At 59.2% G+C, this 27,333-nt stretch overlaps 2 protein-coding genes and 2 long non-coding RNA genes across 11 annotated transcripts in view; 3 read left to right on the top strand and 1 right to left on the bottom strand.

Annotated features, from left to right (window-relative positions):
* The first annotated feature begins 364 nt into the window (after window positions 1-364).
* Window positions 365-7,228, top strand: FXYD2 (FXYD domain containing ion transport regulator 2). Of its 4 annotated transcripts, none has more exons than XM_051835977.2 (6): window positions 365-529; window positions 5,391-5,429; window positions 5,605-5,679; window positions 6,675-6,711; window positions 6,854-6,884; window positions 7,091-7,228. In XM_051835977.2, the coding sequence occupies exons 1-5, from the start codon at window positions 511-513 to the stop codon at window positions 6,876-6,878; spliced, it is 195 nt and encodes a 64-aa protein (XP_051691937.1). In that variant the 5' UTR covers window positions 365-510; the 3' UTR covers window positions 6,879-6,884; window positions 7,091-7,228. The 4 variants fall into 4 exon arrangements, with proteins under 4 accessions (XP_051691937.1, XP_069934872.1, XP_051691934.1 ...); XM_070078771.1 differs by lacking the exon at window positions 365-529 and adding an exon at window positions 3,633-3,814; XM_051835975.2 differs by lacking the exon at window positions 365-529 and adding an exon at window positions 3,656-3,814 and having other exon boundaries at window positions 7,065-7,228.
* LOC138850687 (uncharacterized) lies at window positions 2,103-7,767 on the bottom strand. Of its 4 annotated transcripts, none has more exons than XR_011390795.1 (3): window positions 7,626-7,767; window positions 6,446-7,302; window positions 2,103-2,610 (listed from the first exon to the last, which is right to left on the bottom strand). It is a non-coding gene; the product is annotated as an uncharacterized lncRNA (long non-coding RNA). The 4 variants fall into 4 exon arrangements; XR_011390794.1 differs by having other exon boundaries at window positions 7,245-7,302; XR_011390796.1 differs by having other exon boundaries at window positions 7,659-7,767.
* Window positions 7,768-9,294: 1,527 nt separating this feature from the next.
* Window positions 9,295-11,630, top strand: LOC127488147 (uncharacterized). Its single transcript, XR_007915599.2, has 3 exons — window positions 9,295-10,685; window positions 11,114-11,222; window positions 11,439-11,630. It is a non-coding gene; the product is annotated as an uncharacterized lncRNA (long non-coding RNA).
* Window positions 11,631-25,935: 14,305 nt separating this feature from the next.
* DSCAML1 (DS cell adhesion molecule like 1) overlaps window positions 25,936-27,333 on the top strand; it is a 338,651-nt gene continuing 337,253 nt past the window's right edge. For both annotated transcript variants that reach the window (XM_070078766.1, XM_002708369.4), the window contains exon 1: window positions 25,936-26,143. In XM_070078766.1, the coding sequence (XP_069934867.1) occupies window positions 26,098-26,143 (46 nt within the window). In that variant the 5' untranslated portion in view covers window positions 25,936-26,097. The remainder of the gene's footprint in view (window positions 26,144-27,333) is intronic.

Genomic DNA, 27,333 nt, shown 5'->3' with positions numbered 1-27,333 from the left:
GCTGGGGCAGATACATCAGGCACAGGACAGAGGGACCTGCAGGATGGCAGTGCGACCACCCGCCCCCACCCCCAGTAAAAGCTCAAGGGGCTCCACCCACAAATGCCCGTTATGTCTCCTTCAGGGGCCTGGAGGAAAAAGGGGGCTCTGATTCCGCCGGCTCCAGGCAACCTTTTTGTGCTCCTTGGCTGCCCTCCTTGAGCCCTTGTGAGGGCTGTGGGTAGCGTCCCCTTCCTCTGGTGCAGGGGAGGTCAGACCCTCCCCGCCCCCCCTCCCCCACTGCCCTGGCCCCAGCTGGCTCTCACGTGGCTCCCTTGCCCCAACCCGTCCTGGCAGCCGGGCAGGAGCTGAGGGCTCTCTTCCAGCCCCTCCTCTCCGCCCCCGTCTCTTCCTGGCTCTGGGCTCAGCTGAGGTGTGCGGGCAGGCAGTGCCACTCCGTGCATCTGGGCCCCAGGCGACAGACACGTCCCGCCTGTGTCGCGCCCCTGGACGCGGCCAGCAGCTCCTGCCATGGACAGGTGGTACCCGGGTGAGTCCCCTGAGGCCAGTCCCGCCCACCCCAGGTGTCCTCCATCACTTTCAAGTGCACCCCCCGGCTCCCCAGAGGGGCAGGAGAGCAGAAACCAGGAGCGACGAGGGCGTCTCAGCGTGCAGTCCTGGCCTGCTGGGTACGCGTGCCGTGCGCTCAGCACAGCCTCCTGGGCCTGCTGGCTGTGCAGACTCGATCTACCGGAACTCTGAAGGAGGGCCATGCTGTAAATCCTGGCTCCCCACTTCCCAGCTGCTGGTCTCTGCAGATTATTTGACTTCCTGTGACTGGGCTGTTCTGTATTGTTTCCCTGTTTTATCAGAGACACTAAAAACGCTTCCCTTCCTTCGCAGAGCCATGGTGGCAACGAAAGACTGTTTTTGTAAAGCACAGCTGTGCCTTGCACATAAAGGCTCAGCATGCGGCCATCGGCTTGCTCTCCTGTTGTCACCTCTCGGTCATCTGTCTCTGGCTAGCATCTACCCAGCTATCTTCATCATCTGTCATCATCACCCATCATCTGTGTCATCACCAATCCATCTGCACCTGTTAGCATCTATCTCAATCTGTCTGCCTGTTACCTGTATTGATCATGTATCTATCACCATCATCAATGTGTCTCCATCTAGTGGTTATCTCTCCGTATCTACTGTCTATCATCGGTCACCATCATCATCTATCCATCGTGCCTATCATCTCTCAGTCCATATCTACCTATGATCTGGCGTGTCTGTCTGCCTGTCTGTCTGTCTGTCTACATCTTTCATCTAACTTTCCACCTGTGCTTCCCTCCTTGTTATTCCAGGAAGCCTCTGTGGTGGCTCCCAGGACAGATGATGCCCACTGAGCTAACGGGATGGCAGGTGACAGGGGCGCCACTGTCAGAGCTCATGGGATGGCGGGTGACAGGGGCACCACGTCAGAACTCATGGGATGGTGGGTGACAGGGGCACTACAGTCAGAGCTATTGCGATGGTGTGTGACAGGGGCACCACAGTCAGAGCTCATGGGATGGCGGGTGACAGGGGCACCACAGTCAGAGCTCATGGGATGGCAGGTGACAGGGGCACTACAGTCAGAGCTCATGGGATGGCGGGTGACAGGGGCACCACAGTCAGAGCTCATGGGATGGCGGGTGACAGGGGCGCCACAGTCAGAGCTCATGGGATGGTGTGTGACAGAGGCGCCACTGTCGGAGCTCATGGGATGGCGGGTGACAGGGGCACCACAGTCAGAGCTCATGGGATGGCAGGTGACAGGGGCACCACTGTCGGAGCTCATGGGATGGCGGGTGACAGGGGCACCACAGTCAGAGCTCATGGGATGGTGTGTGACAGGGGCACCACAGTCAGCTCATGGGATGGCGGGTGACAGGGGTGCTCTACCCACGTGAAGAGTGGCAGTAGCTTGAGCTGCGTGGCCTGGAGGAGCCGGGCTTTCTAGCTCGGGGTTTGGTGCTAATCGTAGGTTCCAAGCGGGTCCCTCAGCCTCCTGCCTTCGGTTCCTCAGGTTTCCCAGGGGAGCGCGGGCCACCTCCAGGGGCAGCTGCAGGCAGCCAAGGATCAGCCTTGGCTTCTTTTTTAAAATTTTTATTTTATTTTTAAATATTTATTTATTTTACTTGAAAGAGTTACAGAGGCAGAGGGGGAGAGAGAGAGAGAGGTCTTCCATCTGCTGGTCCACTCCCCAGATGGCTGCAACAGCCAGAGCTGGGCCCATCTGAAGCCAGGAGCCAGGAGCTTCTGCATTCCCTACGCAGGAGCAGGGGTTCCCCAAGGACTTGGGCCATCTTCCACTGCTTTCCCAGGCCATAGCAGAGAGCTGGGTCGGAAGTGGAGCAGCCGGGAATTGAACCGGCGCCCACATGGGATGCCAGCAGTGCAGGCGACGGCTTTACCCGCTACGCCACAGCGCTGGCCCCCAGCCTCAGCTTCTTTACCTATAAATGGCCCCCCAGGGCTAGGGAGCTCTCTGTGGATGTACGAGGGGGCTCCGGATAGACCATAGAGGAAACGGTATCCTAAGATGGTGCGGGTTTTCTGTTGCCTTTTGAAGCCCCCTTGTGCTGCTGACCACCAGCTCTGAAAGCAGAAGAGAGGCGCAGGGGTGTGACAGCCGCCTGCAAGGTCGTAGGGTGGTGACCTCCCTCCCTCCATCTCGCTCACTTATGCTCGTTTTCAGCGGGGAGGGGCTGGGTGTTCACTGTCCAATGCTTTTGGTGCCTGTGGTTTTTCTGATCAACGCAAGAACAACACTCCCCGTTCCAGCCACATGCTACACCCTTCACATGCCTTATCTCACTCTTCACAACCCTAGGAGCCAGGACTGTGCCCATTGTACAGGTGAGGAGACTGAGGCACAGAGAGCTTCGGCAAGTGCAGGAGCCTTGAAGTCACAGATGGAGCGGCTCCCTTTGGAAGGAGCAAGCTGCCCCAGGTGGACGCTGCCCGCTGGCCTCAGCCCTTTGGGTGCCACTGGGCGTCAGTCTCTTCTGGAGACCAATTCAGATGATTCAAATGGAACAAGGTCTCTGCAGTGCTCACCAAATCCTGGGCACTGGAGTCCCCGAGGAGAGGGAGGTCATGGGAGACATCTGGGAGGGTCGGGGACAGCCCCTGATTTCTGAAGCCCAAGGTCTCTTCATCAGTCTCCCCATTGCTCCTCACGGGCTGTGTGACCTTGGGCAGGGTCCCCAACCTCTCTGTGCCTCTGCTGCACAGGCGCCTACAGTGCCCCAAGGGGAGGGGAGCAGAGCCAGGCTCTGAGGTGTGCAGGGAGGCACTGGCACAGGCAGGGAGACCCTGGGGGGCTCTGGTGGGGCATCTCTGGGAGCCCCTCAGGGAAGCCTTGAGTGCCGGGTAAGGTGCCCCAGTGGTGCAGTCCCGTCCACGGGGTGGGGGGGCTGAGGGGCCTCCCTGGGACCCCCGCCTCTGCCCCCAGAGCTCCAAGTGCAGCACAGGCTGAGCCTTGCGCTTCCCCTTTCCCACAGCTGGCGAGGTGACCCCCGCTGACCCATCCCTGGCCCTTCTCTCTGGAAATTTCCTTTGGGAGGGTTTGGAAACCCAGCCGGCCCCTCCCTCCCCACGCACCTCCTCCCTGCTCTGCGGGAGCCCCTGCGTCCCCACCACAGCTTTTCTTGTGACCAGGGTAAATATTACCTGGCACTGTTAATGTTTAATGCCCGCACCTCGTCCCGGCCACCTGCGGCACACGCAGAGGCGGCAGGAAGCGGCGGAGGAGCCCGGTGGGCTGGGGAGATGGCAGGGCTGCCGGCTGGGGATGACGGTGAGTGTGTGCCTGCCTCGGCTGCGCAGCCGCCCTGAGGACCCCTCTTCCCTCCACGTGCCAGCTCCCTCCCCGAGAACATCTCCTAGCCTGCCTTCACCCCAAAGCCATAGAGCGCGAGTGGCAGAACTGGGGGCAGCAGGTAGAAGCCGGTGTGCACGCAGGCAAGGGGAGCAGGGAGGGCTGGCTGGGGGAGGGGCAGGCCCTCTGGTTAGCCCGGTCCCAGCCCTTCAGGTTCAGGACACACTCCCCAAAGGCATCCCGTGATGAGAAATGACTCAGGCCTGTGCAGACCAAGCGGACACCTGCTGACTGGGTGGCGGGGCAGGGGGGACCGGGCGGGAAGGTCAGCTGGTCTAGAAAAGCCTAGGGTGTGGGGTGGGGGAGGGGCTCTTCAAATGGCTTGAGCAGGGAGTGGTTTCTTGTGGCAGGGAGGGGTGTCCTGGCTTGGGTCTGGCTGTGGCTTTGATGTGAACTCTCGATGTGACCTTGAAAAAGACTTGACCTAGTCTGGGACGATGCCCTTGAGGGGGAAGAGGGCTCCGCAGCCCCCACGGCCTGGCCCTGGCCTCTGGTCCTCCTGACCTGTCAGGCCCTTCAGGACTGGGCACTGACCCCTGCCGGGCGGCTCTCTCTTAGTCCTAAGATGGGCTGCTGGGGACAGCACAGCCCAGGAGGTGCCCACTGGAGCGGAAGAGCTGGCCAAGGGCGAGCGTGCACCTCGCAGGGCTGGGGGCAGGCCTGCGACCCCTACTGGCTGTGAGTGGCTCTGAGGCGGGGTGGGGAGGCCACAGGGCCAGGGCCAGGCGCCTTTACCTTGAGAGGCCTCCTTCCAGCCTGCCGGGAGGGCTTCTGCTCCTGGGTGCTTCGCCACCTCCTGGTTCAAATCCCAGCCCCACCCCTTGCTCGCTGTGTGACTGCGGGTGAGTCACGTGCCCTCTCTGTGCCTCTGTGCTCTTGTGGGTTACAGTGGAGTAGTGGTGAGGCCTCAAGGGGTTGTCAGGGGTTAAACAAGTGGCAAGGACCACCCACGGCTGTCAACATTTATGACACCGGTGTGCTGGCTCCGTGCGAGCAAGCAAGCGCGGTGACAAAGGACAGCAGCTCTGACACTAACTGGAAACAGCTCAAGACTCCCGGCTCCACCTGCCCTGGGGACGTTGGCTCGCTTTCCTCCTCTGGGCCTCAGTTTCCTGTTTCTGCTCCATGAACTTGGAGGTCCTGCTTCATTCAGTGATCCCCAGATAGCTGCAGCTTCCTGAGAGACAGGCTGCGGGCGGACAGGCGGGCGGGCGTCTTTCTCAGCCTCAAATCGCCACGCACAAGCAAGGAGCAGGAGACCCGGCCCCTCCCTGACGTGCTGCCGGCCCCGCAGCCCCCGTGGATGGGGGTGGCCGGCTGTGTGCCGCGGGCAGGGCACTCGCAGACCTGCTGGCCTCCTCTGCTGGGAGCCTGCCTTTGCCCTCTGCAGGCTTCCGCGGCTGGGAAGGGGAGGAGCGGAAATTCCAAGTTCCCATGCTGGTCACTGCGTAGACTCCCTGCCCCCGCCCCAGCACACCTGTGGCTCTCTTCTCAGGTGGAAGCCCCAAAGGGGAAGAGGACCCATTCCACTATGGTAAGCCTGGGGACCCCACCTCCCCTGCCAGCTGGCTCACAGCCCCTCCCCCTGCCTGTGTCAATGCCCCTTTGCCCCCCACCCCCGCCCCGTTGCCCTGCGGCTGCTGTGGGTGGGTGGCCAGGCGGGCTGCAGGGACAGACTCCATCCCGCCTCTCTTGCCCTCTCTGCCCAGACTACGAGACTGTCCGCCAGGGAGGCCTGATCTTCGCTGGCCTGGCCTTCGTCATAGGGCTCATCATCCTCCTCAGTGAGTGGAGGGGGGTGCTGGATGGGGGCGGGTCTCCCCCCAGAGCCACTGAGCACAGCACTGGCTTCCCAGGTCCACTCCCGCCCCAGCACGGCAGGGGGTGCCCAGTGGGATGCCAGGCTGCTTGGACCTTAGACCACAGAGCAAGGTCCCCTCTGACTCCTGTGCGCCCTCTAGTGGACCCAGGAGGCGCTGCCGAGATGGGAGGGCTTGAACCTGAGGCATAATGGGGGCGGGGGGGGGGGCACCAGCCTGCACCTGGGCCACATCTTAGCCCATTCAGTCCTCTGGGCACCACTGAGGGAGGCCCGACCGCCAGCCTTTTACAATGACAAGGCAGGCCCACCTGAGAGGTACATTAACTGGCCCAGGTGTGTCTGCCTTCTCACAGCCAGGGGCCAGACCCTGCATCGCAAACCCCCAGGGCCCCACTCTGCTAAGTCAGGCTGACCCCTGCTGCCATCCAGAGACTTGGGGGGCCCAACAGTACCTCAGCAAAGGCCATGCGTACATGGGGGCTGTGACAGAGGGTCCCCCAACCTCAGCAGGCACAGGGCAGGAGCTTACTAAATGCTGCTGACTTGTTCTGGCACAACCAAAAGACAAATACACAGACACGTGGCCAAAGGCAAGGAGATGCTGCACACAGCACACACAGCCTTGTGTCCAGGAATCCTAACGCACTACGGCCACGGCGTGGGGGTGGAGGGCACACGAACCCAAGCAGGGGTCCGAGCGGGGCTCGGAGGGGCTTCCTGCCACGTACCTCCCAGTGCTCTGTGCCCGGTGCTGTGAGCGCCTGCACTGTTCCCCGTGGGTCCACTGCAGTGAGCGTTCGAGGGTTCCTTAAATGTTCTGGGTCCGGCCCTATGTGAGGTGACCCCAAGCCCTAAGCCAGTGACGCCGGTGGGTGGTCAGGAGGATGGGGAGAACAGAGGCTGATGACCCCATCTTTCAGAAGTCTGCGAACTTGAATCCCTTTTTCTCCTTTCAAGGCAAAAGATTCCGCTGTGGGGGGCATAAGAAACGCAGGTGAGTGTGCCCGGGGAACCGTGGGGGCGGTCGGGGGTGGGATGAGGATTTTGTCTCTGGGGCTGGGAAGGGGTCCTCAACCTGAGAGTCCCAGCCCCAGCCCTCCCGCCGGCCTCTGACCTGTCTCTGCCCCCCAACCCAGGCAACTCGGTGAAGACGAGCTGTGACAGCAGGTGCGTCGGGGAGGCGGGGGGCTGGGACTGGGCTGGGAGGAAGTCTAGGGCTCATGGTGGGTCGTGGGGTCTGCCACCCGCCATGGGTTTCTGAATGATTGACAAGTGCCTGGGGTGCAGCGCATGACCTAGGGAAGCTGACCGGGGCGGGGGGGGGGGGGAACAAACCCCAGCTCCCAGTCCCTCTCCTGCCTCCCTCTTTTCAGACTCAGCTGAGGACCCCCATCTACGCCGGACCGCCGACCCACCTCCTGTCTGCCAGGCTCAGCCTGATCAATCGTGGTGGGCTTTGCCTCCTGCCCGCACCACCTCCTGCCGGTAATAAAGCTGGCTTCAGAAATGGCCCCTTCCCCCGCCTACCTTGTTCCGTAACTGTCTCCAAGCTGTATACAAACACAGCCTCCGTCATCCCTGTGGCCTGTAAAAGCAGTAGCTTGGTGTCACCTGGACCGACAGCAGCCGGGAAGGAGGGTGCTGGGGGGACGGGGGGGGCGGGGCAGGGCGGGGACAGAGGCCCTGGGCGGCTTCCAGGGCCTGGGGTTTCCCTGAGAGGAGTGACCCAGCCCACCAACCTTGTAGCTGCCTGCGGCCACCACCTATGTTGGGCGCTGCCAGTTCGCCCAGGGTGCCCCAGGGTGGGGGCGCCCCAGGGCGGGGGGCCGGGGGGCCCTGAACCGGATTCTCCCCGCCACCCCCACCCCTCGGGGCCAGGCGACCCCAGCTGAACCCACTCACGCCCACCTGTGGGCCCCCCTCCCCCGTTAAGCTCAGCACCAGAGGCTCAGCAATGGGCACCGAGGGCGAGCCCGTTGTTCCCACGTCTTCCAGGGCCTTGTCCATTCAGGCATCCTCAACCGGCCTCCCCGCCCGGGCCACCCCGCCCTCCAGCCTCCCTCCCTGCCCACAGTGGTCGCCCGGGGACCCGCGGCGTGGCGGATCCGGGCGCCACCTAGCGTCTGGTTTGCTCACCTGCGTCTGCAGGCATCCGAAGGAAGAGCCCAGGGAAGTTTCTGGGGTTCAAACTTTGCAGGGTGAGTGGGGAGGGGCAGGTGGGCCACCTTTCCTCTTACGAATTACACTCGTGATCCAAGCCCACTGCCCCTGAGCCCTGAAGCCCAGCAACCCACAGAAGGGACACCGGGGAACCCAGGGAGGCCCCCAGGCCATCAGAGCCAGAGCCGGACCGAGTCTGTGGCTCCCCTCATGTGCTCTTCCCAGCACCTTGGCACCGAGGGGCCGGGGGGGGGGTGGACTTCCTGGCAGACCACCTGTGCCCCAGGAAGCCTGGGCCAGCAGGGGCCAGCAGGGCAGAGCCTGGCAAGGTCTGTGACGCCTGCTCTGAAGATGGGCTCCCGGATAACACCAATGCCACCGGTCACCCCCAGGCAGTGTTCAGTATTTCTGTATGGGGGACAGATGCACACAGGAGCAGCCGCCAGGGGAGATCAGGAGGGAGGTGGTTCCTCTCCCAGAAACGGGAGGAGCTGCGTCGCAGGCCTGCAGTCCACGTGGGCAAACGTGAGATGGCCGTTCTGGAATGTTCTATTCACCAGCCCACGGAGCCGCCCGCACTCAGAGGGAATTCCAGGGGCTCTGGAGGGGAATGGGTCCTGGGTGAGTCACTTCCCGTGGGTGACCCTGATGCAAACCCCCTGCTGGAGAAACGTGAGACTGCATCGGGTCCTTTTCAAACCTCCAGACCTGCTGGAGAGGCCCCTTGAGGTGGGGTTCGCACAGGAGGAAGCCTGACACGCCCCTAGGGGACCCCTGGGGACAGGTGGGGGGAGGTGTGGCTGACCCCCTCCCCCCAGGACGCTAGGGAACAGTTCCCCTTCTCCCTCCAGGAAGGTCAGGTCGCCTGCAGCTGCTGAACTTTCACTTCCCTTCGGGATTTTCCACAGTTCAGATCTGTACTGAGTCACACTGCGAAGTGATCACGTGAATTGGTCTTAATCATCCAAGAGTTGACAAAAGCAGCCTGGGCCTGAGAGTGCAGTTCCACCTATTGCCACCAGAGGGAGCATGAGGCTTAGTCCGATTCCCTTCCATGGCCGGTTTTCAGCCTGGCCTTGGCCACGGTCCGGGGCACAGGGGTTCCTGCTTGGTCTTCCCAGCGCCCACATTTCCTGGGACAGCCCTGAGTTCTTCTCCTTCCACACGCACAGCCCCTCCCCGCCAAGTCGCAGAACCGTCAAACCCTTAGGTGCAGAGAGGTGCAGGGTGGGAAGGGGAGGCGGGGCCTGGCTGGGGTCCGTATGCAGATTTGGCCTGAGCTGATGGGCATCGGTGGGTCTCACTCCGGCCCTGGGGGAGACTGGTGTGGAGCCAGAATTGAAAGTCACAGCCTAGCAGGTGGGCGTGGCCCGGCAAAGCAGGAGGACAGCTCCACCGTGTCCCTGCCCACTGCCCAAGAGAGTGCTCTCAGGAGACTAAAGGCCACAAGCTGGCTGCATCAGAGGGCAGCTTGGGGGGAGGGGGGAGCTTTGCCTGCTCATCCTTGGCCAACAGCCTTTCCTCACAACATCCCAGGACAGGAAGACCTGGGGGTGAGGCCCCCAACTCCACACCCACCCCCTCCCCCCGCCGTGGGCAAGAGCTTGGCTGGTGAGCCCCCGTGGTGCCCCGCCCCGTGCATGCTCAGCCCCACTGCCCCGTCTCACCCAGCCTGTGACAGCGCAGGGAGGGCAGAGAAGGTGCTCGAGGGTGGGGCTGGGCGGCCCGAGGCAGGGCCCGCTCCTGCCCAGGCATGGCCCACCCATCCCAGGGATTGGAGGGTGGGGCTGGACAAGCACGGACTCCACAGCTGATCTGCCCGGAAAGAGGGTGCTCCTGCCCTGGCCTCTAATTTCTGCTAGTGCTTTGGGACCTTGGCACAGAGCCTTACCCCACCCTGGCAATCCTGAACCTTCCCCAGTTGGACAAGGAGGGGCCAAAGAATCCCTGCTAGGATCTCCCTGTTCCCACCTCCAGTGGGAGCAGGGCGTGGTGGGTGGGGGTGCTGTGCTGACATTGTAGGGGGTTCGCCCCAGGTCCCCCTGCCACTCCACGCTCCCGGACAGCAGGGCTGCTGCTGGGGAAATCCGTGGCCTTGCTGTGGATCTGTGCCCCAGGATTCCACAGGGCCCTCTGGGCTAGTTCACCAGCTCCTCACCAAGCGCCCATTCCTCATCAGCCGCCTGACCAACTCCTGACCAGGGGAGCGCAGAGGCAGGTGGCATGGCCAGCCTGCCGTGTCACTGCAGCGGGTCACTGGCCGAGAAGATGGATCAGACCCGGGCCTCCCAGCAGGGCCACAGCAGTGCTGTCAGGAGGACAGCGCAGACACCAGGTTGTACTGGGAGAGCCCGGGAGGTGCCCAGGTGTCTCGGCTTTGGGAGAAGCCCATGGCTCAGACCCTGCGCCCCCTCCCGGGTCTGGTGCAGGAGTCTCCCAGCCCGGGACATGCTGGGTGTTTGTGAGTGGAAGGCCTGAGTGCTGGGGAAGAATCCTGCTGAGAGCTTCGACCTTGGATAGAGACGGGAGATGGGGGCACGTGCCTCCCTGATGTGCACGCACCTCCGGCCTGGAAAGCTCTGGAACGAGCTGCGTCCTGGGTGGCAGTGCCCAAACCCTGGCTTCCTGTGACCCCCAGTGACCTCCCGTAGTCCCGCCCCCATTCCTGGAGGCCTTCAGTGGCTCCTGGGGGCTGTCTGTTTCTAGAGCTCAAAACCTGGTTCCCGTTTCAAGAATTTCCCACCTTTGCTTCCCTAACAGGCGTCTTCGGTGTCACTGTGAACACAGGTGTCACAGGTGCGCACACAGGTGCACACAGCATGAGGGAGGGGCAGGGGGGCAAGTGGTTCTGAGCTGGGCCAGCAAGCTGTGGAAGGGGGGAACTCACTTCCCTGCTGTGTGACCTTGGGCTCTGTCTCTAAACTTGGCTTTGGGAAAAACAAACACAAGACTGAAAGTTCCAAGCTTCAGCTTAAACTCAAGGGGCTGTGACTGCTAAGGGATGGAGGTGGCCGGGAAGCCATCGCCAAGCCTCTTGCTCGGACCTGACCAGAGAAGCTGGGTGCAGGCACTGACACACGCCCCCCTAGGTGCATGCTGGCTGCCCCCTGGTGGTGGGAGCAGCCACAGCAAGCAAGTGCAGAGGCAGAGGGACACATGTGACAAGGCACCGGGATGAGCCCGCCTTGGCCGGGAGCCAGGAGACTGTGGAATTCTCTCGGGGTCTTTGTTTCCAGAGAGGGCTATCAATCAGTAGCCAAGTACGTGTCTGGCGCAGCTGCCTGGGAGCTCTGAAGTAAATACAATTTCAGGTTCATGTCCGCGGACCAAACACTCTCCCTGCAGGTAAGGAAATCACTCAGGGAGCCAGTGGACAGACGCTTTCTCTGTCTTTCGTCTCTCTCCCTCTCTGCCTTTCAATTATAAACAAATAAACATTTTTTAAAAAGTCACCTGGGGGAGGGGTCTGCGCTGTAGCGCAGCACGCTAAGCCTCTGCCTGTGGCATGGGCATCTCATTTGGGCACCAGTTCAAGTCCTGGCTGCTCCTCTTCCAATCCAGCTCCCTGCTATGGCCTGGGAAAGCAGTGGAAGATGGCCCAAGTGCTTGGGCCCTTGCATCCATATCGGGGACCTGGAAGAAGCTCCTGGCTCCTGGCTCCGGATTGGCCCAGCCCTGGCCATTGCAGCCATCTGGGGAGTGGACCAGCAGATGGAAGACCTGTCTCTCTGTCTCTTCCTTTCTATAATTCTGCCTCTCAAATAAATAAATAAATAAATATTTTAAAAAATTCATTCTGAAATGGCCTTGAGCCCTCCGATGCCCACCTGGATAGACCTGTGCTATCCCAGGACCTGTCCCCACCAGCCTTCCCTGGCACCCTGGGGACAAGCCAGGGGACCCGCATCTCCCTGGCTCTCCCTGAATGTCTGCACCTGGCGTCCACCACCAGCCCTTGGTGCTGCGCCCTTATTTGGTGAAGTGGCTCCAGGGCGGGATGGAACTGCTGTCCCCTGTCCCATCTGCATTCTCCTTCAAGGGCAGTCTGGGAAGGGCCAGCATCTTCCCCGCTCCACTCTGCAGGGACCCATGTGTGCTGTGCCCTCTGCAGAGTGCATCTGGTCCTGCCACCATGGTCTCCTGCAGACTGTTGTTGGGTACAGAGTCTGGGCAGGTGGCTGGGCTTGTGTGCTGTGCTCCAACATAGACCGGTCTGGTGGCAACTGTCATTTCTCCCCTGTGTCACGGTTAAGATCGCAGGCCTTGGAACCTGGGGTCTTGGATTTTAACCTCGACATGGTCATGTGTGAATTGTGTGCCTATGGGCAAGCTCCCTCTGAACCTCAGTTTCCCCACATGGAGAAACCTTTCCAGCTTGAGACCAGTCTTCAGTGGACAGTGGCTACAAGGCAGCCACGGGTCTCAGCCACACAGTCCAGAGCACCACGTCAGCCACACCAAAGGCTTGGCCCGGCCTACCCTTGTACAGGTGCCTGCTGCCCTGGAACCCCCTGCCAGCTCAGACGTGGGTGCCCACTTCCCCTGAGCGGAAGGGACAGTGACCCAAGGCTGCTGTGCTGGGACCAGGGAGCACTAGTGAAAAAGAGCTCTTGGGGCCGGCGCCGAGGCTCACTTGGTTAATCCTCCGCCTGTGGCGCCAGCATCCCATATGGGCACTGTGTTCTAGTCCCAGTTGCTCCTCTTCCAGTCCAGCTCTCTGCTGTGGCCCGGGAGGGCAGTGGAGGATGGCCCATGTGCTTGGGCCCTGTACTCGCATGGGAGACCAGGAGAAGCACCTGGCTCCTGGCTTCAGATTGGCGCAGCGCCGGCCATGGCAGCCATTTTGGGGGTAAACCAACGGAAGAAAGACCTTTCTCTCTGTCTCTCTCTGTCTATAACTCTACCTGTCAAAAAAAAAAAAAAAAAAAAGAGCTCTTGGCCGGCGCTACGGCTCACTAGGCTAATCCTCCGCCTGCGGCACCAGCACACCGGGTTCTAGTCCCGGTTGGGGTGCCAGATTCTGTCCCAGTTGCTCCTCTTCCAGTCCAGCTCTCTGATGTGGCCTGGGAAGGCAGTGGAGGATGGCCCAAGTGCTTGGGCCCTGCACCCACATGGGAGACCAGGAGGAAGCACCTGGCTCGTGGCTTTGGATTGGCACAGTGCACCGGCCGTGGTGGCCATTTGGAGGGTGAACCAGCAGAAGGAAGACCTTTCTCTAACTCTGCCTGTCCAAAAAAAAAAAAAAAAAAAAAAAAGGAGCTTTGATTTGGATTTTCTGTGTGTGCATGTTTGAGCATGCGTGGGGTAATGCATGCGTGTGCACGTGTGTACGTTGTGTGTGCATGTGTGCATGCATGTGTGTTGCTGGTTGTGTTGGAACCAGGAGAGGAGCCAGGGAAAGCCAGGTACAAGAGGGATGCCTGCGTGGTGTCGGCCCCAGCCCGCCCACCTGGGCTGAGAATGAGAGGCCCCGGCGCGTCACCTCCAGTAGTTCATAGAGGCCCATAGAGGCTTTGGCCAGGGGCCAGGAGTGAAGCTGGACTTAGGTGAGGACGGCCCACGGGCTTGGGCATTTGAACTAGGGCCGCTCTGGCGCTGCCTTCCCGGCCAGGGGCACTAGGGGGAGCCAGACAACCAAGTTCCCTGCGCCGAGGCCTGGGACTTAGGGGCAGCCGGCCGCGGGCGCGGTGGCAGGGCTGGCCGGGCTCCCGGGAGAGCAGAGCCACGCGCAGGGGCCGCGCGGAGTGGGCGAGGCGGCCCGGTTCTCCCTGGGTCGCCCCTGCCAGGGGGTGCAGGTGTGACGGCGGTTGTTCCGGGTCACCCGTGGGGGATCTGTCCTCGCCGCCCTGGAACTCTTCCCAGATCCAAGCCTTTCCCCACAGGGGCGGAAAACACTGTCCTTGGCCTGCTCAAATGGCAGTGGAGATGAGGGGGAGCGGGCGCGGCGCGGCGCGGCGAGGGCGGGAGTGGGGGCGGGGGGCGGCCGCGGCAGCTCCCTCAGTGTCTAAACCCTTGGGGTGGGGGGCTATCGTACACGCGTCCCCGGCAGACGGGAGTGAGCTGCGTGTGTTCCTGAGTGTGAGCAGGACACGGGAGTGGAAACCTCCATTTCCTCGTCTGTGAAGCGGGAGCGTGGATGCCCGTCTGGCCGTGGGGGGCTTTATGTGCGCATGCTTTGAGGCTGCCAAGCTCTGCTCCTCAACTCGAAGTACAGCCTGAGACTGACGTTTCTAAGGGGAACCCCTGCAGGTGAGCTTTGTTCCGCTTCTGCAAGTCCAGCTGGACCTAGCATTGAGCGTTAATTCCCTCCATGGAGTAGCCCCAACCCCGGCCCGGAGGTTTCTGGTACTCAGTCTCTGGGTGACACCTGCTGGCCCTATCAGGTACTGCATCCCCTCTAGCCCAACAACTCGGAGGAGGAAACTTGTCTTCTTGGACAATCACCCTGCCAGACGGCTGTTATGTACCCATTGCTGCAGATGTGAAAGGTGAGACCTACGAGGCACAGTTATCCTCTGACTCCAGGTGCTTCAAATCCCTCCCACCTGTACTTCTTTCTCTGTTCCGTCTGGGGCAGCTGAGATCCCCTTTCATCACCTTGATTTAGAGACCAGGATTAGGGTCATGGCCAGCGTTGGAGTTCAGGATTGAACTCATGGAGGAAGATTTCTCATCCACGTGGCAACAGCTCTGCCAGGCAGAGAGCCCCGGTGCCTGGGTGTTTCCCAACTCTAGATAGACTGAGCGCAGTTTCCGCTATAGAGAGAAGGGCACTCAGGGAGGCCGGGCAGCCCTGTGAGGTGAAGGCTTGAGAACCAGGCTGCCACATGAACCAGTTGCATCTCGGCCGCAGGTGCAGCTGTTTGGGGTGAGGCCAGCCTGAAACCTGGTGGGGGGAGGGGAGGGGCGGGGCTGTGCCTGGCCCAGGGAGGCCCTCCGTCAGGACAGTGCCAACGGCTGTGGCTGAGAATGGGCCTTTGGCCTTATCATTTAGAGATGTGTGTACGTAGATGCCCTGGGGGAAATTACACAATTACGGGGGGTGGGGGAGCTGGCTTCTGACACATCCGGGAGTGGAAGGGCGTGGACGCAACAGACCTTCAGTGAACAATTGCTGCATCTGGTGAATGGGTGCATCACCGTTCATCCTACTCTTCCCTCGCCCTTGCTATATTTGAAATGTTCCCTGTTCCCTTTTTAAAAAGTACCAGCTGGGCAGGCATTTTGTCCAACAGTTCCAGTACTGGGAACACCCACAACCCTTGTCAGAGTGCTGGAGTTTGAGTCTTGGCTCCACTTCCGGTTCTAGCTTCCCGCTTATGCACACCCTCGGAAGCGGCAGGCGACAGCTCAAGTAGTTAGGTCCCTGCCCCCCATGTGGGAGACCTGGACGGGGCTCCTGGCGTCAGCCTGGCCCAGCCCCAGCCACTGCAGCCATTCAGGGAGTGAACCAGTGAGTGGGGGCTCTCTGAGTTTTCCTTCTCCTCTCTCTCTCTCTCTTCTCTGCCTCTCAGATAAATAGCTAATACCTTTGAAAAAGGCAACCGTGAAAACACTACCAGCACACACATCTGATGCAGAGTGCAGACCCTGCAGCCAGGCGGCTGGGCTGGATCCTCTGACCCCCAGTCGCTGTGGAGTTGGCTGAGTTAGGTCATTTCTCCGTGCCCCCATGTCCTTGTCTGTTAGCCATGATGCTAATGACACCAGCTGCACACGGGCGATGGAGGTGTGGTTGGGGCTGAGCCGCTGGAGCACTTGCAGGGCGCTGGCCTTCAGAGGCCATGGCTATGCTTGTGATTGGCTGATCCAGCTCAGTGCTCCGGGCTCTGACTGAGGAGTCTTCAGAGACTCGGCCCTGAGCCGCCCTGGGCTTGGAGGGGTCTCGGGTGGGTAGAGCCAGACCTTCCTGGCGCCCCACAGGGGCCCCTGTTCCTCACACCTTCTGGGGCCTCTTCCCTGTGGCTCTGCTGGCCTGGGCTTCCCACCCCTGAAGCCCAGCTTCCTACCTCCTACTGGGTTTCTGCCGACAGCTCCTTCCTCTGAGCTCGGGCAGCTCTCTCCATTCTCATCAAACCCCAGCACTAGATGAGGTTAAAAGCCACGGAACCCACCCAGGCCGTCATGCCTTTGTCTGACAAATACCCGCCAAGGGCCTCCCCAGGGCCCAGCCCCTGCCTGGGTGCAGAGGAGGGAGGGGGCGCAAGGCAGGCACAATGGGTGGGTAAAGAGCATGGACAGCCTGACCCAGACAGAGGCAGCCCTGCCTCTGAGTGACCCGGGGTGCTCTGCACCTGCCGGCCGCCGTGCCTCCGCCATAGCACCGGGTCTGCACCTGCTCTGGCCTTCTGGCCCTGTGTCTCGCTGAGCACTGTCCGCACTGGGGTGCAGGCTCCCTGAGGATCGGAGCCGCACGTGTTGGGCTTTCTAGGGATCCCAGGATAATTTGTACGGGGCTGGGGACAAACTTAGAAGAATGAGTGACCAACGTGCTATGCCTCCTCTAGGTCAAGTGGGGCCAGGAGCAAAAGGACAGCGTGTTTAGAGCGAGAGAAGTGAGAAACTGATTATTCCCAAACACCTGACGCCATCCCCGCCACTCAGATTCACCACGCCCATGTGTTTACGGCTCTGGCACGAAACCTATGTACCTTTGGTTTTCCCAGTGTTTTCTGAGCCTGTTTGACCATGAATTCATTCCCCGCCCCCGTTACCTGCTCATGAAGCACTGAGGAAATGTCATATTAGATCTTTCTGCTTTTAGGCCTGGGTTGGTTAAAAAGATCAAGTTTGCTCAGGACACTTAGCCTTCAAGACCAGGGTGGCTGGAAGCCGGGACCTCTGCCTCCAGTGTGGCGTTCTCACCTGCACGCCGCCACCCGCCACCTGCTGCGGGGGCTCAGCTGGGACTGTGCACAATGTGCAGAGTCTCCCCCGGGTCTGTAGGGAGGTGGTGCCACTTGCCCCAGGCACCATGTCACCTCCCAGCTAACCACGCTTCCCTCACGAATAATCCATGCCAGGGTCATGGGGCCGAGGGGGCCGGTGTGGTAGCAGCTCATGGGGAAGGGGAGGTGAGCCCCCAGAATGCTGACAGACTCTCAAGCGACCGGAGGAGAAGGGCACAGGCCTCTCTGGGAGCAGTAGTGTCGTGTTCAGGGTGCCTCAGACCTCGCGGTCTGGAGAGATGCGGCTGAAATTGAGTATAAGCCAACGTCACGAAGGAGAGGCTACTGGAAGGATTTAGTCTGGCAGAAGGGAGGCTCGGGCGTGGGGCTGCACGGCTGCCGTGGACCACTGGGAGGCTGTGATCTGGCAGAGACTGGGCACTTCCTGTGAAGTCCAGGGGCCACGGCGGATGGGGGTTCCAGAAAGAGGAGTGTGTGCAGGATCCTAGACAACCACGATGCACTTCTGAGTGGGGGGGGAGCTCTTGTCCCTGGCAGCATGGAACCAGGGGTGGGTTGCCTGACCTGTGGGATGTAGAGACAGCCTGAGGCTGGGGTGGGGCCAGGCGAGGTGGTGGGGGTACAAAAGCCCCCCTGGGTTCCACACAGCACTGGGGCACCTCGGGCTCTGTGACTTTGACCCCCAAGAGGTGGAATTTCTGGGCTGCACATTCTTCCTGCTCAGAGTGGTATGCTCTATAGATTCTTGAGAGAGAGAGAAGGATCAAGATCTTCCATCTGCTGGTTCACATCCCAAGTGGCCACAACAGCCAGAGCTGGGCCAGACTGAAGCCAGGAGCCAGGAGCTTCATCTGAGTCTCTCACATCAGTGGCAGGAGCTGAAGTACTTGAGCCACCATCTGCTACCTCCCAGGCATGGTAGTAGGGAGCTGGAACGGAGGCAGAATAGCTGGGACTCGAACCAGTGCTCTCGTATGGGATATAGATATCACAGCACCCACCCAGACTCTTGGGCTTTCAGGGGCATCTCAGTTGTCCTCGCTTGGTGGCCTGTCCATGCTGTCCTGCAGAGAGACTGTACAGGTGACTAGGGTGGCCCTAAGCCCTCCTCTGTGCTGAGGTCTTCCCATATGGGGACCCACAGGTCAGATGTGTGGTGACAAGGCCAGATGTCCCAGGAAGAGACTTCTGTCCTCCAAGTCAAGGTCACCACCATGGGCTGGAGCCTTGAGTTCCTTCTCCCTGTGGATGACGATCTCTTCAAGGTGGACATGCACTTTGAAGCACTTCCATGTGCACAGCCCTGTATCAACAGGCGATTTACACACGGAGTTAAGGCCTCAGAGGCAGGGGAAGAACCCTGGCCAAAATCCAGCAATCCCGGGCTGGGCCCAGCTCCACCTCCCCAGTGGGACCCTGGGAAAATTCCCAGGCTGCATTCAGGTTTTGCAGGGTCAGGAGCGTAGCCCAGAGCCTCTTTAAGGAACATAAAATTAGGTATGAATGTGATTATTAGTTCAGAATGACAAAAAGTGATTGCAGCAAGTCCCAAATCTTGGAAAAACTGACAAATACCATGAGCATCTCAGAATCTAGACAGATAACCTGGCATTCGTGTTAAATAATTGCCTGATGAGCCTCTACACTGCTGCTTTTTTCATTACTTCTGCTCCCAATTATACACAAACTGGCTTCTGACTCCACATATAGCAAACACTGCTTCTTGCCCCCTACACATAGCCCTCTGTGCAGGCAGCTCAGGCCCCCATGTCACAACTTCCGGTCCTGCAAGCTGGTGTCCCTTGCCAAGTGAGCAGGAGCGTGTCCTCCACTGGAGGAGGAGTGACCTTGCCTGTCAGCGGCATGAGCACAGCCCCCACACCTGAGCCTGGGGTACAGCCCCCAGATGCCCACCGGGCCCACTGGGGAGTCAGCAGACGAAAGGGGCAGCTGCTAACCTCCTTCCTGCACGTTCTCCACTCATCGCTGACCACGGGAACATTCCTGGGGCCCTCAGGGACCCTGAAGCTTGAGCTTTTTTTTTGGTTTTGTGATAATTCTGCCCCTGAAGCCCTCCAAGCTTTGGCGTTGTCACCCTTGCAGTGAGCGAAGCAGTCCTGGCCCCATCTGCACATGTTTGGTGAAGAAGCAAAGAGGAAGGGAGCCATGCACACGGTGATGAGGGTGATGAGGGTGCCGGCTGAGCAGGTGTCTGTGGGTACTTCTTCAGCATTGGGTTCAGGACTCCTGTAGGCTCTGCCGTCCTCTGAGGCCAGAGTGTGCAGAGGGGAAGTTCAAAGCAGAGGGCTTTGATTACAGTGAAAGGACACGTGTGACACGTGGGGCTGTAATCAGGTGTGTGTGACCTTGGGGGAATGAGCCCGGCCAGCTGCTCAATCAGCATTTACCGAGGGCTCCCCCGGTGCAAGGAGGCACCAGCCTGGGGCCTGCAGGTACAGATGCGAAGGGCTAGGGTCATGTGTGCATAACGAGCCACAATCCAGGACAAAGGGATGAGAGCTGGAAGCCAAGTGGCCACAGAGAGGACCGGTCAGAGAGCTGGGGGTGTCCAGGCAGGCCTGGCTGAACAAGAAGACTCAACAGGAGGAGGACGCACTGGAGACTTGAGAATACAAGAGTGGTTAGAAAAGTACACAGAAGCTAAACAAAATTCGATAGCATCGCGAATGTCTCCTGGATCAAAAGTCACCCAAGCAAGGTGACTGTGGCAGCAAAGGGAGTGCCCGCTCCTTTTGTCTTCTCCCTCAGTTTGGATTCCTCCCTCCCCACCCCCACTCTCTTCCTAGAGGGCAGTGTGTCGATGAGCTCCAGCTCCTTCAAATTTGGACTTCATGGAAGCCCTCGCTCAGTTTCCGAGTTGTGAGCTGAGAAGGCACAGGGGGATGGGGGTGACCATCGTGAGGCAGTGGGCTAGGCAGCAACTGGGGACACCGCGTGCCATTTCTGAGTGCCTGGTGGAGAAGTCCCCGCAATCCTGCTTCTGATCCAGCTTCCTGCTGATGTGCACCCTGGGAGTCTCAAGCGGTTGGTCCCTGCCACCCATGTGGGAGAACCAGATGGAGTTCCCGGCTTCTGGCTTCAGCCTGGCCCAGCTTCAGCAGTTTTGGACATTTGGGGAGTGAACCTGCAGATGGAAGAGCTCTCTCCCTTCCTCTCTCTCTCTCTCCCTTCTCTGCCTTTCGAATAAATTACAATAAGTGAATAAACTTGAAAACAACAACAAAAAATAAAAAATAGCAGAAGAGGCCGGCGCCATGGCGCAGTAGGTTAATCCTCCTGTGGCGTTGGCATCCCATATGGGCTCCGGTTCTAGTCCCGCCTGCTCCCCTTCCAATCCAGCTCTCTGCTGTGGCCTGGGAAGGCAGTAGAAGATGGCCCAAGTGCTTGGGCCCCTGAACCCACGTGGGAGACCCGGAAGAAACTCCTGGCTCCTGGCTTTGGATCGGTGCAGTTCCAGCTGTTGCGGCAATTTGGGGAATGAGCCAACAGAAAGAAGACCTTTCTTTCTGTCTCTCTCTCTCACTGTTCTCTCTGTCTTTCTCACACTGTCTGTAACTCTACCTCTCAAATAAAATAAATAAAATCTTTAAAAAAAATAGCAGGAGAGAGGCCAAACTTACACTAAAGATTCCAGCTACGCTGGGGGCCCCTGCCCCTGCCCAAGTCACTACTCAGACAGAGATCTGAATAAGGGTGATGGGGCCCTTGTAGGAAACTCAGTTCCAATGACGTTCCCATCCAAAATGCGGTTAGGATAAGCGGCAAGAGGTGCTGGGACATTGTCTGAGCTAAATGTGTAGAATTCTGGTTAGAGGTGCACTTGCATCATCTCATGACACGCACTGCCTTCTCTGGGCGCCAGGGTCTGTGAACTGTGACCACCTCCAACTCCAGGTGATGGAAGTAGTTCACATGTATGTGGGTGTTTTTATGTGTGGTTGTGTGCTTCTGAGTTTTTCTATATGGGAGTTTGTATTTCTTTCTTTTTTTTTTTTCTTTTTTTTTTTTTTTTTTTGACAGGCAGAGTTAGTGAGAGAGAGAGAGAGACAGAGAGAAAGGTCTTCCTTCCATTGGTTCACCCCCCAAATGGCTGCTACAGCTGGCGTGCTGCACTGATCTGAAGCCAGGAGCCGGGTGCTTCCTCCTGGTCTCCCATGCAGTGCAGGGCCCAAGCACGTGGGCCATCCTCCACTGCCTTCCCGGGCCACATCAGAGAGCTGGACTGGAAGAGTAGCAGAAGGGACAGAACTGGTGCCCCAACCGGGGTTAGAACTCGGGATGCCAGTGCCGCAGGCAGAGGATTAGCCAAGTAAGCTGCAGCGCCGGCCAGGTAGTTTGTATTCTGTTTTTCGCCTGCTGCCGAGAGCATCACACGTTTGTGGGACAACCAAGCACACCCGTGGGGCAGGCCCAGGGCATGTGGCTTACCCTAGATCACACAGCTGGCTATGGTGAAGAGATGGCACCAGAACCCAGCACTCTCATTCAGAGTCTGGGGCCCTTTCTATAGCAGTAAAGCCAATTACAAATTGAAAACATAAGCAGAGAAATCCTTGTGGCTCTTTTCCCTCCCTGAATCAATGAACAAGTACCAAGAAGGTCAATCTCAAATTAGCATTGTGACCCCCAATTTTAACATTCACCTGGGCCAGCATTGATTCCTTTCATGAAAACCATATTTATTCTGAAATTGTCAAATAATTTCAGAGCACATATGAAGGTTTTGTGAGAATAATTACACGCTTTTGTTTTTGAAGAAAAATATCCAAAATATATAAGCTTATTGTTTGGGTTAAACAATAAAAACATCTGCTGTTTCTCATGATGGCTCTAGTCTTAATATAACATGGCAAAATAATACCCATAAATATCCATGATTAACCTGAATTGGAGAGGGCTCACCTTCCAGTGACTTCATGTAGCGGCTTCAGCTGGCACGGGTAAAACACAGAAAGAAACCGGAAAACAAAAACCGAAAGATAGCCTGCTCATCGTCGTCCAGTGTTCTGTTGCAGCACAGTGTGGAAAGCAGCCACTTTAAATGGGTGGTGGGCCCCTCCTAGGCGAGACCCCCACAGATCTGAGGCTTCTGTTTTTGAAGAATGAGGACCTCTGCTTGGGTGCCAGTGCAGGGTTTTTGGAGTGCATTCAAACTGAGCTTCGGCACAGGTGTGCCTGTCATTAGGTGTTTATGTTTACCTGCACACGGGAATGTTTGCCTGGGTGACTCTGTTTGTGCTCACTCTGGTGTGCACACATTTGGGTGTGGGTGGCACGGTTTCCATCCAATTTAGGACTGAGAAGGAACTGTCTCTTTTATCCAAATAAAATGGCCCTTCCCAAATGTCAGCGAAATGTGCAGCAGAATGTCAGGGTTCACAGTGGGCAGGGGGAGGGACAAGCCCCCCGCCTCTCCTCCCCTAAGTCACACTCTTCCTTCGGAGATCTCTGGCTGGGACTCCTGCTGACCCGGTCTTGCCAGCCTCACTGCCCATTGTACAGCCCCCAGTGAAGGGGGCACTTCTGAACACCTCTCAGCCAGGCTGTCTTCTGAGATACTCTCCTAAATGCTAAGGAGGAATAAACCTGGGCAATGGAAAAGACAAAACGCAAAAGGGTCATCTGTTTCAGGTCCTTCCACCGTGAGCCATCTCCCCAGCCTCTCCCAGCCTTCAGGTGCACCTCCTATGTCTCTGTGGTCTCGTGCCTCATCACAGCAGGACCGCAGGATGTCACCCAGCTGAGCTCTTCCTCTGGTCAAGGTCCTTGTGAACAAAACCAGTGACCTAAGTGCTATTTGCCTGTGCTCACCAAGCACCCGCTGTGGGCTTGCTTAATCCCTGCAGAGGTGGCTGTGTGAGCTGTCGCCGCCACTTTACAGGACAGGGAACTGAGACTCGGCAACATGCATTTCCCAAGGCCTCCAGCTAGCAAGGGGCAGAACCGGATGGAGAGTTCGGCTCTGTCTGCATCCAAGGCCTCCTTCGGAGTCAGGGAGTCCCCGAGCCTGCCCTCCCCTCTGTGTCCACAGCATAGCTCCTCTTCAGGGAACAGCCACACTGTGGTCACCGACCTCAACCTTCGGGGGAATGCCCAGCGTAAAAGGAGCACTGAGGTTACAGGAGGGACTGAGGTGCGTGGAGGAAGCGCTGTCCTCCTCTCCTTCCCGGTGTGAGGCCCCAAGCCGGAGCAGCTGCGCTGAACCCCCCCGGGCCCACTCCAGCCCCAGCAGACAGCAGCCCCTTTCGTCCTGTCTGACTTAGCGGTCTATTTTAGGCCTGGCCTGACCAGGTGCTCTGGGTCACCAGGCTTAGTTTTAAATAACTGAATTCCTCTCAGTGACCACCTCGCTGGGAAGGGAAGGGGTGTGATGGGACCGTGACCCCGTAGGCTGGGGGTGGTGAGGGAAGGGAGTGAGACCAGAAGACCCATGTGTTGTGAGCCTCAGTGTGTTCACCCGTGGAGCGCAGGAGTGGGCTGCTCATCTCAAACACCCTGCAGCCTGCTCCCTGTGTCTCTGTCCTGGGCCCGTGTATGCACCTGCCAGCTCTCCAAGTGCAAACACATTTAGCATCATGGAGCTGAGCCACCAAGGGAGGCAGCACAGCGTAGAGCCTCCAGCTCTGCTCTGGAATTGGGAGACCTGAGTTCAAGTCCTGCTTTTGATACACACTGGGTGACCTTGACAAGCTGTGCATCCGTTCTCTCACGTGTTTAAGTGGGGCTGATAGGAGTGGGTGTTGGGTGCAGCAGTGACGACGCTGCCTGGGATGCCCACGTTAGAGTGCTCAGCTCGGGTCTTGGCTTCTCAGTATCTGCTCCAGCTTCCTGCTCCGTGGCCGCGCAGCCTGGAAGTCAGCAGCTGATGGCTCAGGTATTTGGGTCCCTGCCACCCACGTGGGAAACTCAGATTGAGTTCCAGGCTCTTAACTTCAGCTTGATTCAGTCTCAGCTGTTGCGGGCATCTGGGGAGTGAGCCAACGGATGGAAGATCTCTGTTTCTCTGTCTCTCTGCATTTCACATAAAATGAAAAACAAATTTAGAAAATGATAAAAAGGGACTGACAGAGCTTCAGTGATAGCGTGAGGATTACTCGGAGCAATTGCCCTTTAAACTTTTAAAGCACTGTATATAAATAGCAAGTAATGTGCCCAGCAATTCCTCAACAAGTTAACACACAAAATGACCATCTTAGCCAGCAGTCCCCTGGCCGGGAACATCCTCAAAAGGGACACGGAGAGGTATCTGTGCACCTGTGGTCAGGGCAGCATTATTCATAATGGCCAAAAGGTGGAGGCTGCCCAAGTGTTCACAGAGGGATGAATGGATAAACAAACGGTGAGCACATACAGAGAGTACTACTCAACCCTACAGAGAATGACATTGTGACACTCACTGTAATATGGATGAACCGCGAAAACATTATGCTGAGTAAAATAAGCCAGGCACAAAGGGATAAATGCTGTCTAATTCTGCCTGTTGTGAGGGGCCCTGAACAGGTGAATTCACAGAGGGGACATAGAATGTGGGGTGTGGGAGGGGCTGATGAGTTTATTGTTCAATGGAGGCAGAGTCTCCGTTTGAAACAGTGACAGGACAGGGCAGGGGCAGCGGCCGCATAACACTGTGGATGCACGTAACGCCGCTGAGTGCTACAGCTGAGAGTGTGGAAATGGTTCAAATGCTGATGTCGTGTAGTGAGCGCACACTTTTCAAAATTTAGTTAAAATTTCTAGGGATATTTTGGCAAAATCTAGGAGTCCTAGTTCTCCTGCCTCAATTTAGGCAAGATATTTTAGGGGAAGTAAATTCTTCCTCTGTGAAATGGGGCTGAACAGCAGTCTCTCTCTTTCTCCCTCCTTCACGGTCCAGACTGCAGAGAACCGGCTCCACAGGGTGTCCAGGCGCCCCACATGGCCGGGGCACCTCCAAAGCAACCTCCATGACTCCACACTGAAGGGGAGACCGGGTCCTGGTTCACAGTCCATTCTCAGGGCTGCTGTAGCCCCCTCTTCCGGCTCCTGCATGGCCTTTTACTTTGGAATTAAGACAAGAGGAGAGTTTGCTAACCATACCCACCACCTTTCATAACAGTCTTGCCTAACCCAGTGCCTGGTACACAGCAGGTGCTCAACATTCCTTTTGAAACTGATAAGGTGCCCTCACTCAAGTCCTATTTTATGCCAACTGTATGCAGGTTAGTATAAGGAATCCAACGGTTTCTGCTGGGAGGCGGGGAAGGAGGAAGACACACAGGTGGAGTGGATGCTAAACTACAAACGATTGTTAAGTCCTCACAGCTTGCCCAGTGCTGAGGGCGATGTGGACAGGGTACCCGGGAGGGGCTCTGCAGGAGGCGGCTTGCAGGAGGCAGTGCAGTGTGGGTGGCCAGCAGCACCTCGTGTCCACTCAGGACCATAGACGATTTTTTTTGAAATATTATATTTATTTATTTATTTATTTGAAAGGTAGAATTACAGACAGAGGGAGAGACAGAAAGAAAGGTCTTCCATCCACTGGTTCACTCCCCAAATGGCAGCAACGGTGGGACCTGGGCCGATCCAAAGTTAGGAGCTTCTTTCGGGTCTCCCATGCAGGTGCAGGGGCTGAAGCACTTTTCCCAGGCCACAGGCAGAGAGCTGGATCAGAAGTGGAGCAGCCGGGACAGGACCCAGCGCCCACATGGGATGCCGGCGCCAAAGGTGAAGGCTTAGCCTACTAAGCCACAGCGCCAGCAACTGTAGACTGGATTTTACCCCAAACACCCGTGCGTCCCCACCCAAGAGGGGTAAACTGAGTCCAAAAGAGGCAGGAAGCGCTGGCCCGCGGTGAGAGGGCCAGCAGAAAGGGGCGTCCTTGGCCCGAGCAAGGCGGGACCCTTGGCACGCATCCGACAGACGCCTGTGTGCCGGTGTAGGCTCCCAATCCATGGGTCATGGGACCCCCGGGGTTTCAGACAGAGGACCCGGGTCGGGGCATCTGCTCCGGGCCCCCGCCCCCTCCCTGGGCTCGCGGGCCCGGGACCGTTCAGTGTCGGGGGGCTCGAGCAGCGCTAGCCTTCCGGGGTGCAGCGGGGGGGCGGGGAGAGCGGCCGCCTGGCCCAGCCCCGCGGATGACAGGAGCCGGGGAGCCGAGGAGGGAGGAGCCGCCGCCGCCGAGCGCTGGGCTGAGGAGCAGAGAGAGCGGGGCGCGGAGTGCGGGCGGCTGGGAGCGCGCTGAGCGGGGGAGAGGCGCTGCCGCACGGCCGGCCACAGGACCACCTCCCCGGAGAATAGGGCCTCTTTATGGCATGTGGCTGGTAACTTTCCTCCTGCTCCTGGACTCTTTACACAAAGGTGAGCCCCGCGTGGGCGGCGGGCGGCGGAGGCGGCGGGGCCGGGGCGCGCGCGGCGGGTGGAGACGCGGGGTACCCAGCGGGCTCCAGGTGCCCGGGGACTGGCCCGGGTCCACGACCCCGGGTGGGGCGCAGTGGGGTGGAGCAAGCGCCCCGAGAGGGGCCGGGTGAGAGTCAGCCCAGGACCGCTCTGCCGGCCACCGCGCCCGCCGTTTCGGGGCGCGCCGTAGGGGTGGTGGCGAGGGTGCCCCTCATCCCTCTCTCCTGAGAGAGCCGCGGTTCTGCCCTGGATCCCTCCCCCAGCCCCGTAGCCACCTCCTGCGGCTTGGTGGCGCTGGGACCCCGGGGTGCCTTCTGAGGCCAGGGGTCCTCGGGCCATGACTCTTCACCGAGGAATGTTCACGTACTCGGACCTCGGACTCGGCCGGTTACTCCTTCCACCGCGCGCCCCTCGGCCGCCCCGGACCCCCGCCCTGGCGCGAATGCGGGCGCACCGCATGGCGCTTGTCCGCTCCCTTGGCTGCATGCAGCGCGGACAGAGCTGGGGATCCCGAGAGCTGGGGTCCCTGGAAGAGCAAGTTTGGTGTCCAAACCCGGCGGGCTACCTCCCGCAACCCCACCCCAGCCCCATGCCCCGGGCGCTAGCCCCGGGTTCGCCGCGCTGCCGCGGCCACCCCAGGCAGCGCGCCCAAAGGTGCAAGATTCTCCGCTAGGGCGCCTGGCCGACAGGACCTGGGGGCGAGTCTTCGGGCTGGGGGGCGTGTCCGTCTCCTGGGATAGAGAAAGGGTTGCTAGGGGTGGATCCAGGTGTCCGGCATGTCCGGACCTGCTGATGGGGCGCTGCGCCCCTGATCCGGGAAGTAGCAGGCACTGGGAGGTTGGCAGGGGACGGGCTTGAGCGGTCCGAGGCACCGGGGCACCGAGTCCGGAGCAGACTGAAGCTGGCGGACCGGGTTCCAGGCTGTAGTGCAGGACGTGCCCCGGGGCGCGCAGCTGGCGGGATGTGAGGCGGTCAAAGTCTCGCGCCCTTGAGCGGCGGAGCACTCCTGCTCCGGCAAGCTCGGCTTTACCTGTTCAGCCCTCTAACTTTTCTCCTTCGCGTCCCTGGGGCTGCTTCTCCCACCTATTGCCCCGGCGGTTGCTCGGGCCAAGCGACAACTCGCGACCCCTGGGCAACGGGGAAGGGCAAGC

Source organism: Oryctolagus cuniculus, chromosome 1, assembly GCF_964237555.1.
Source record: "Oryctolagus cuniculus chromosome 1, mOryCun1.1, whole genome shotgun sequence".
Classification (NCBI taxonomy): Eukaryota; Metazoa; Chordata; class Mammalia; order Lagomorpha; family Leporidae; genus Oryctolagus; species Oryctolagus cuniculus.
This window is presented reverse-complemented; position numbering and strand designations above follow the sequence as displayed.

What these genes read in the sequence shown, in the direction of transcription:
- FXYD2 (XM_051835974.2), top strand. Translation starts at nt 3,707, where the DNA reads ATGCCCGCACCTCGTCCCGGCCACCTGCGGCACACGCAGAGGCGGCAG. An exon ending in GCTGCCGGCTGGGGATGACG is followed by an intron (nt 3,815 to 5,390) that starts GTGAGTGTGTGC and finishes CTCTCTTCTCAG; the next exon opens with GTGGAAGCCCCAAAGGGGAA. An exon ending in AGAGGACCCATTCCACTATG is followed by an intron (nt 5,430 to 6,674) that starts GTAAGCCTGGGG and finishes TCTCCTTTCAAG; the next exon opens with GCAAAAGATTCCGCTGTGGG.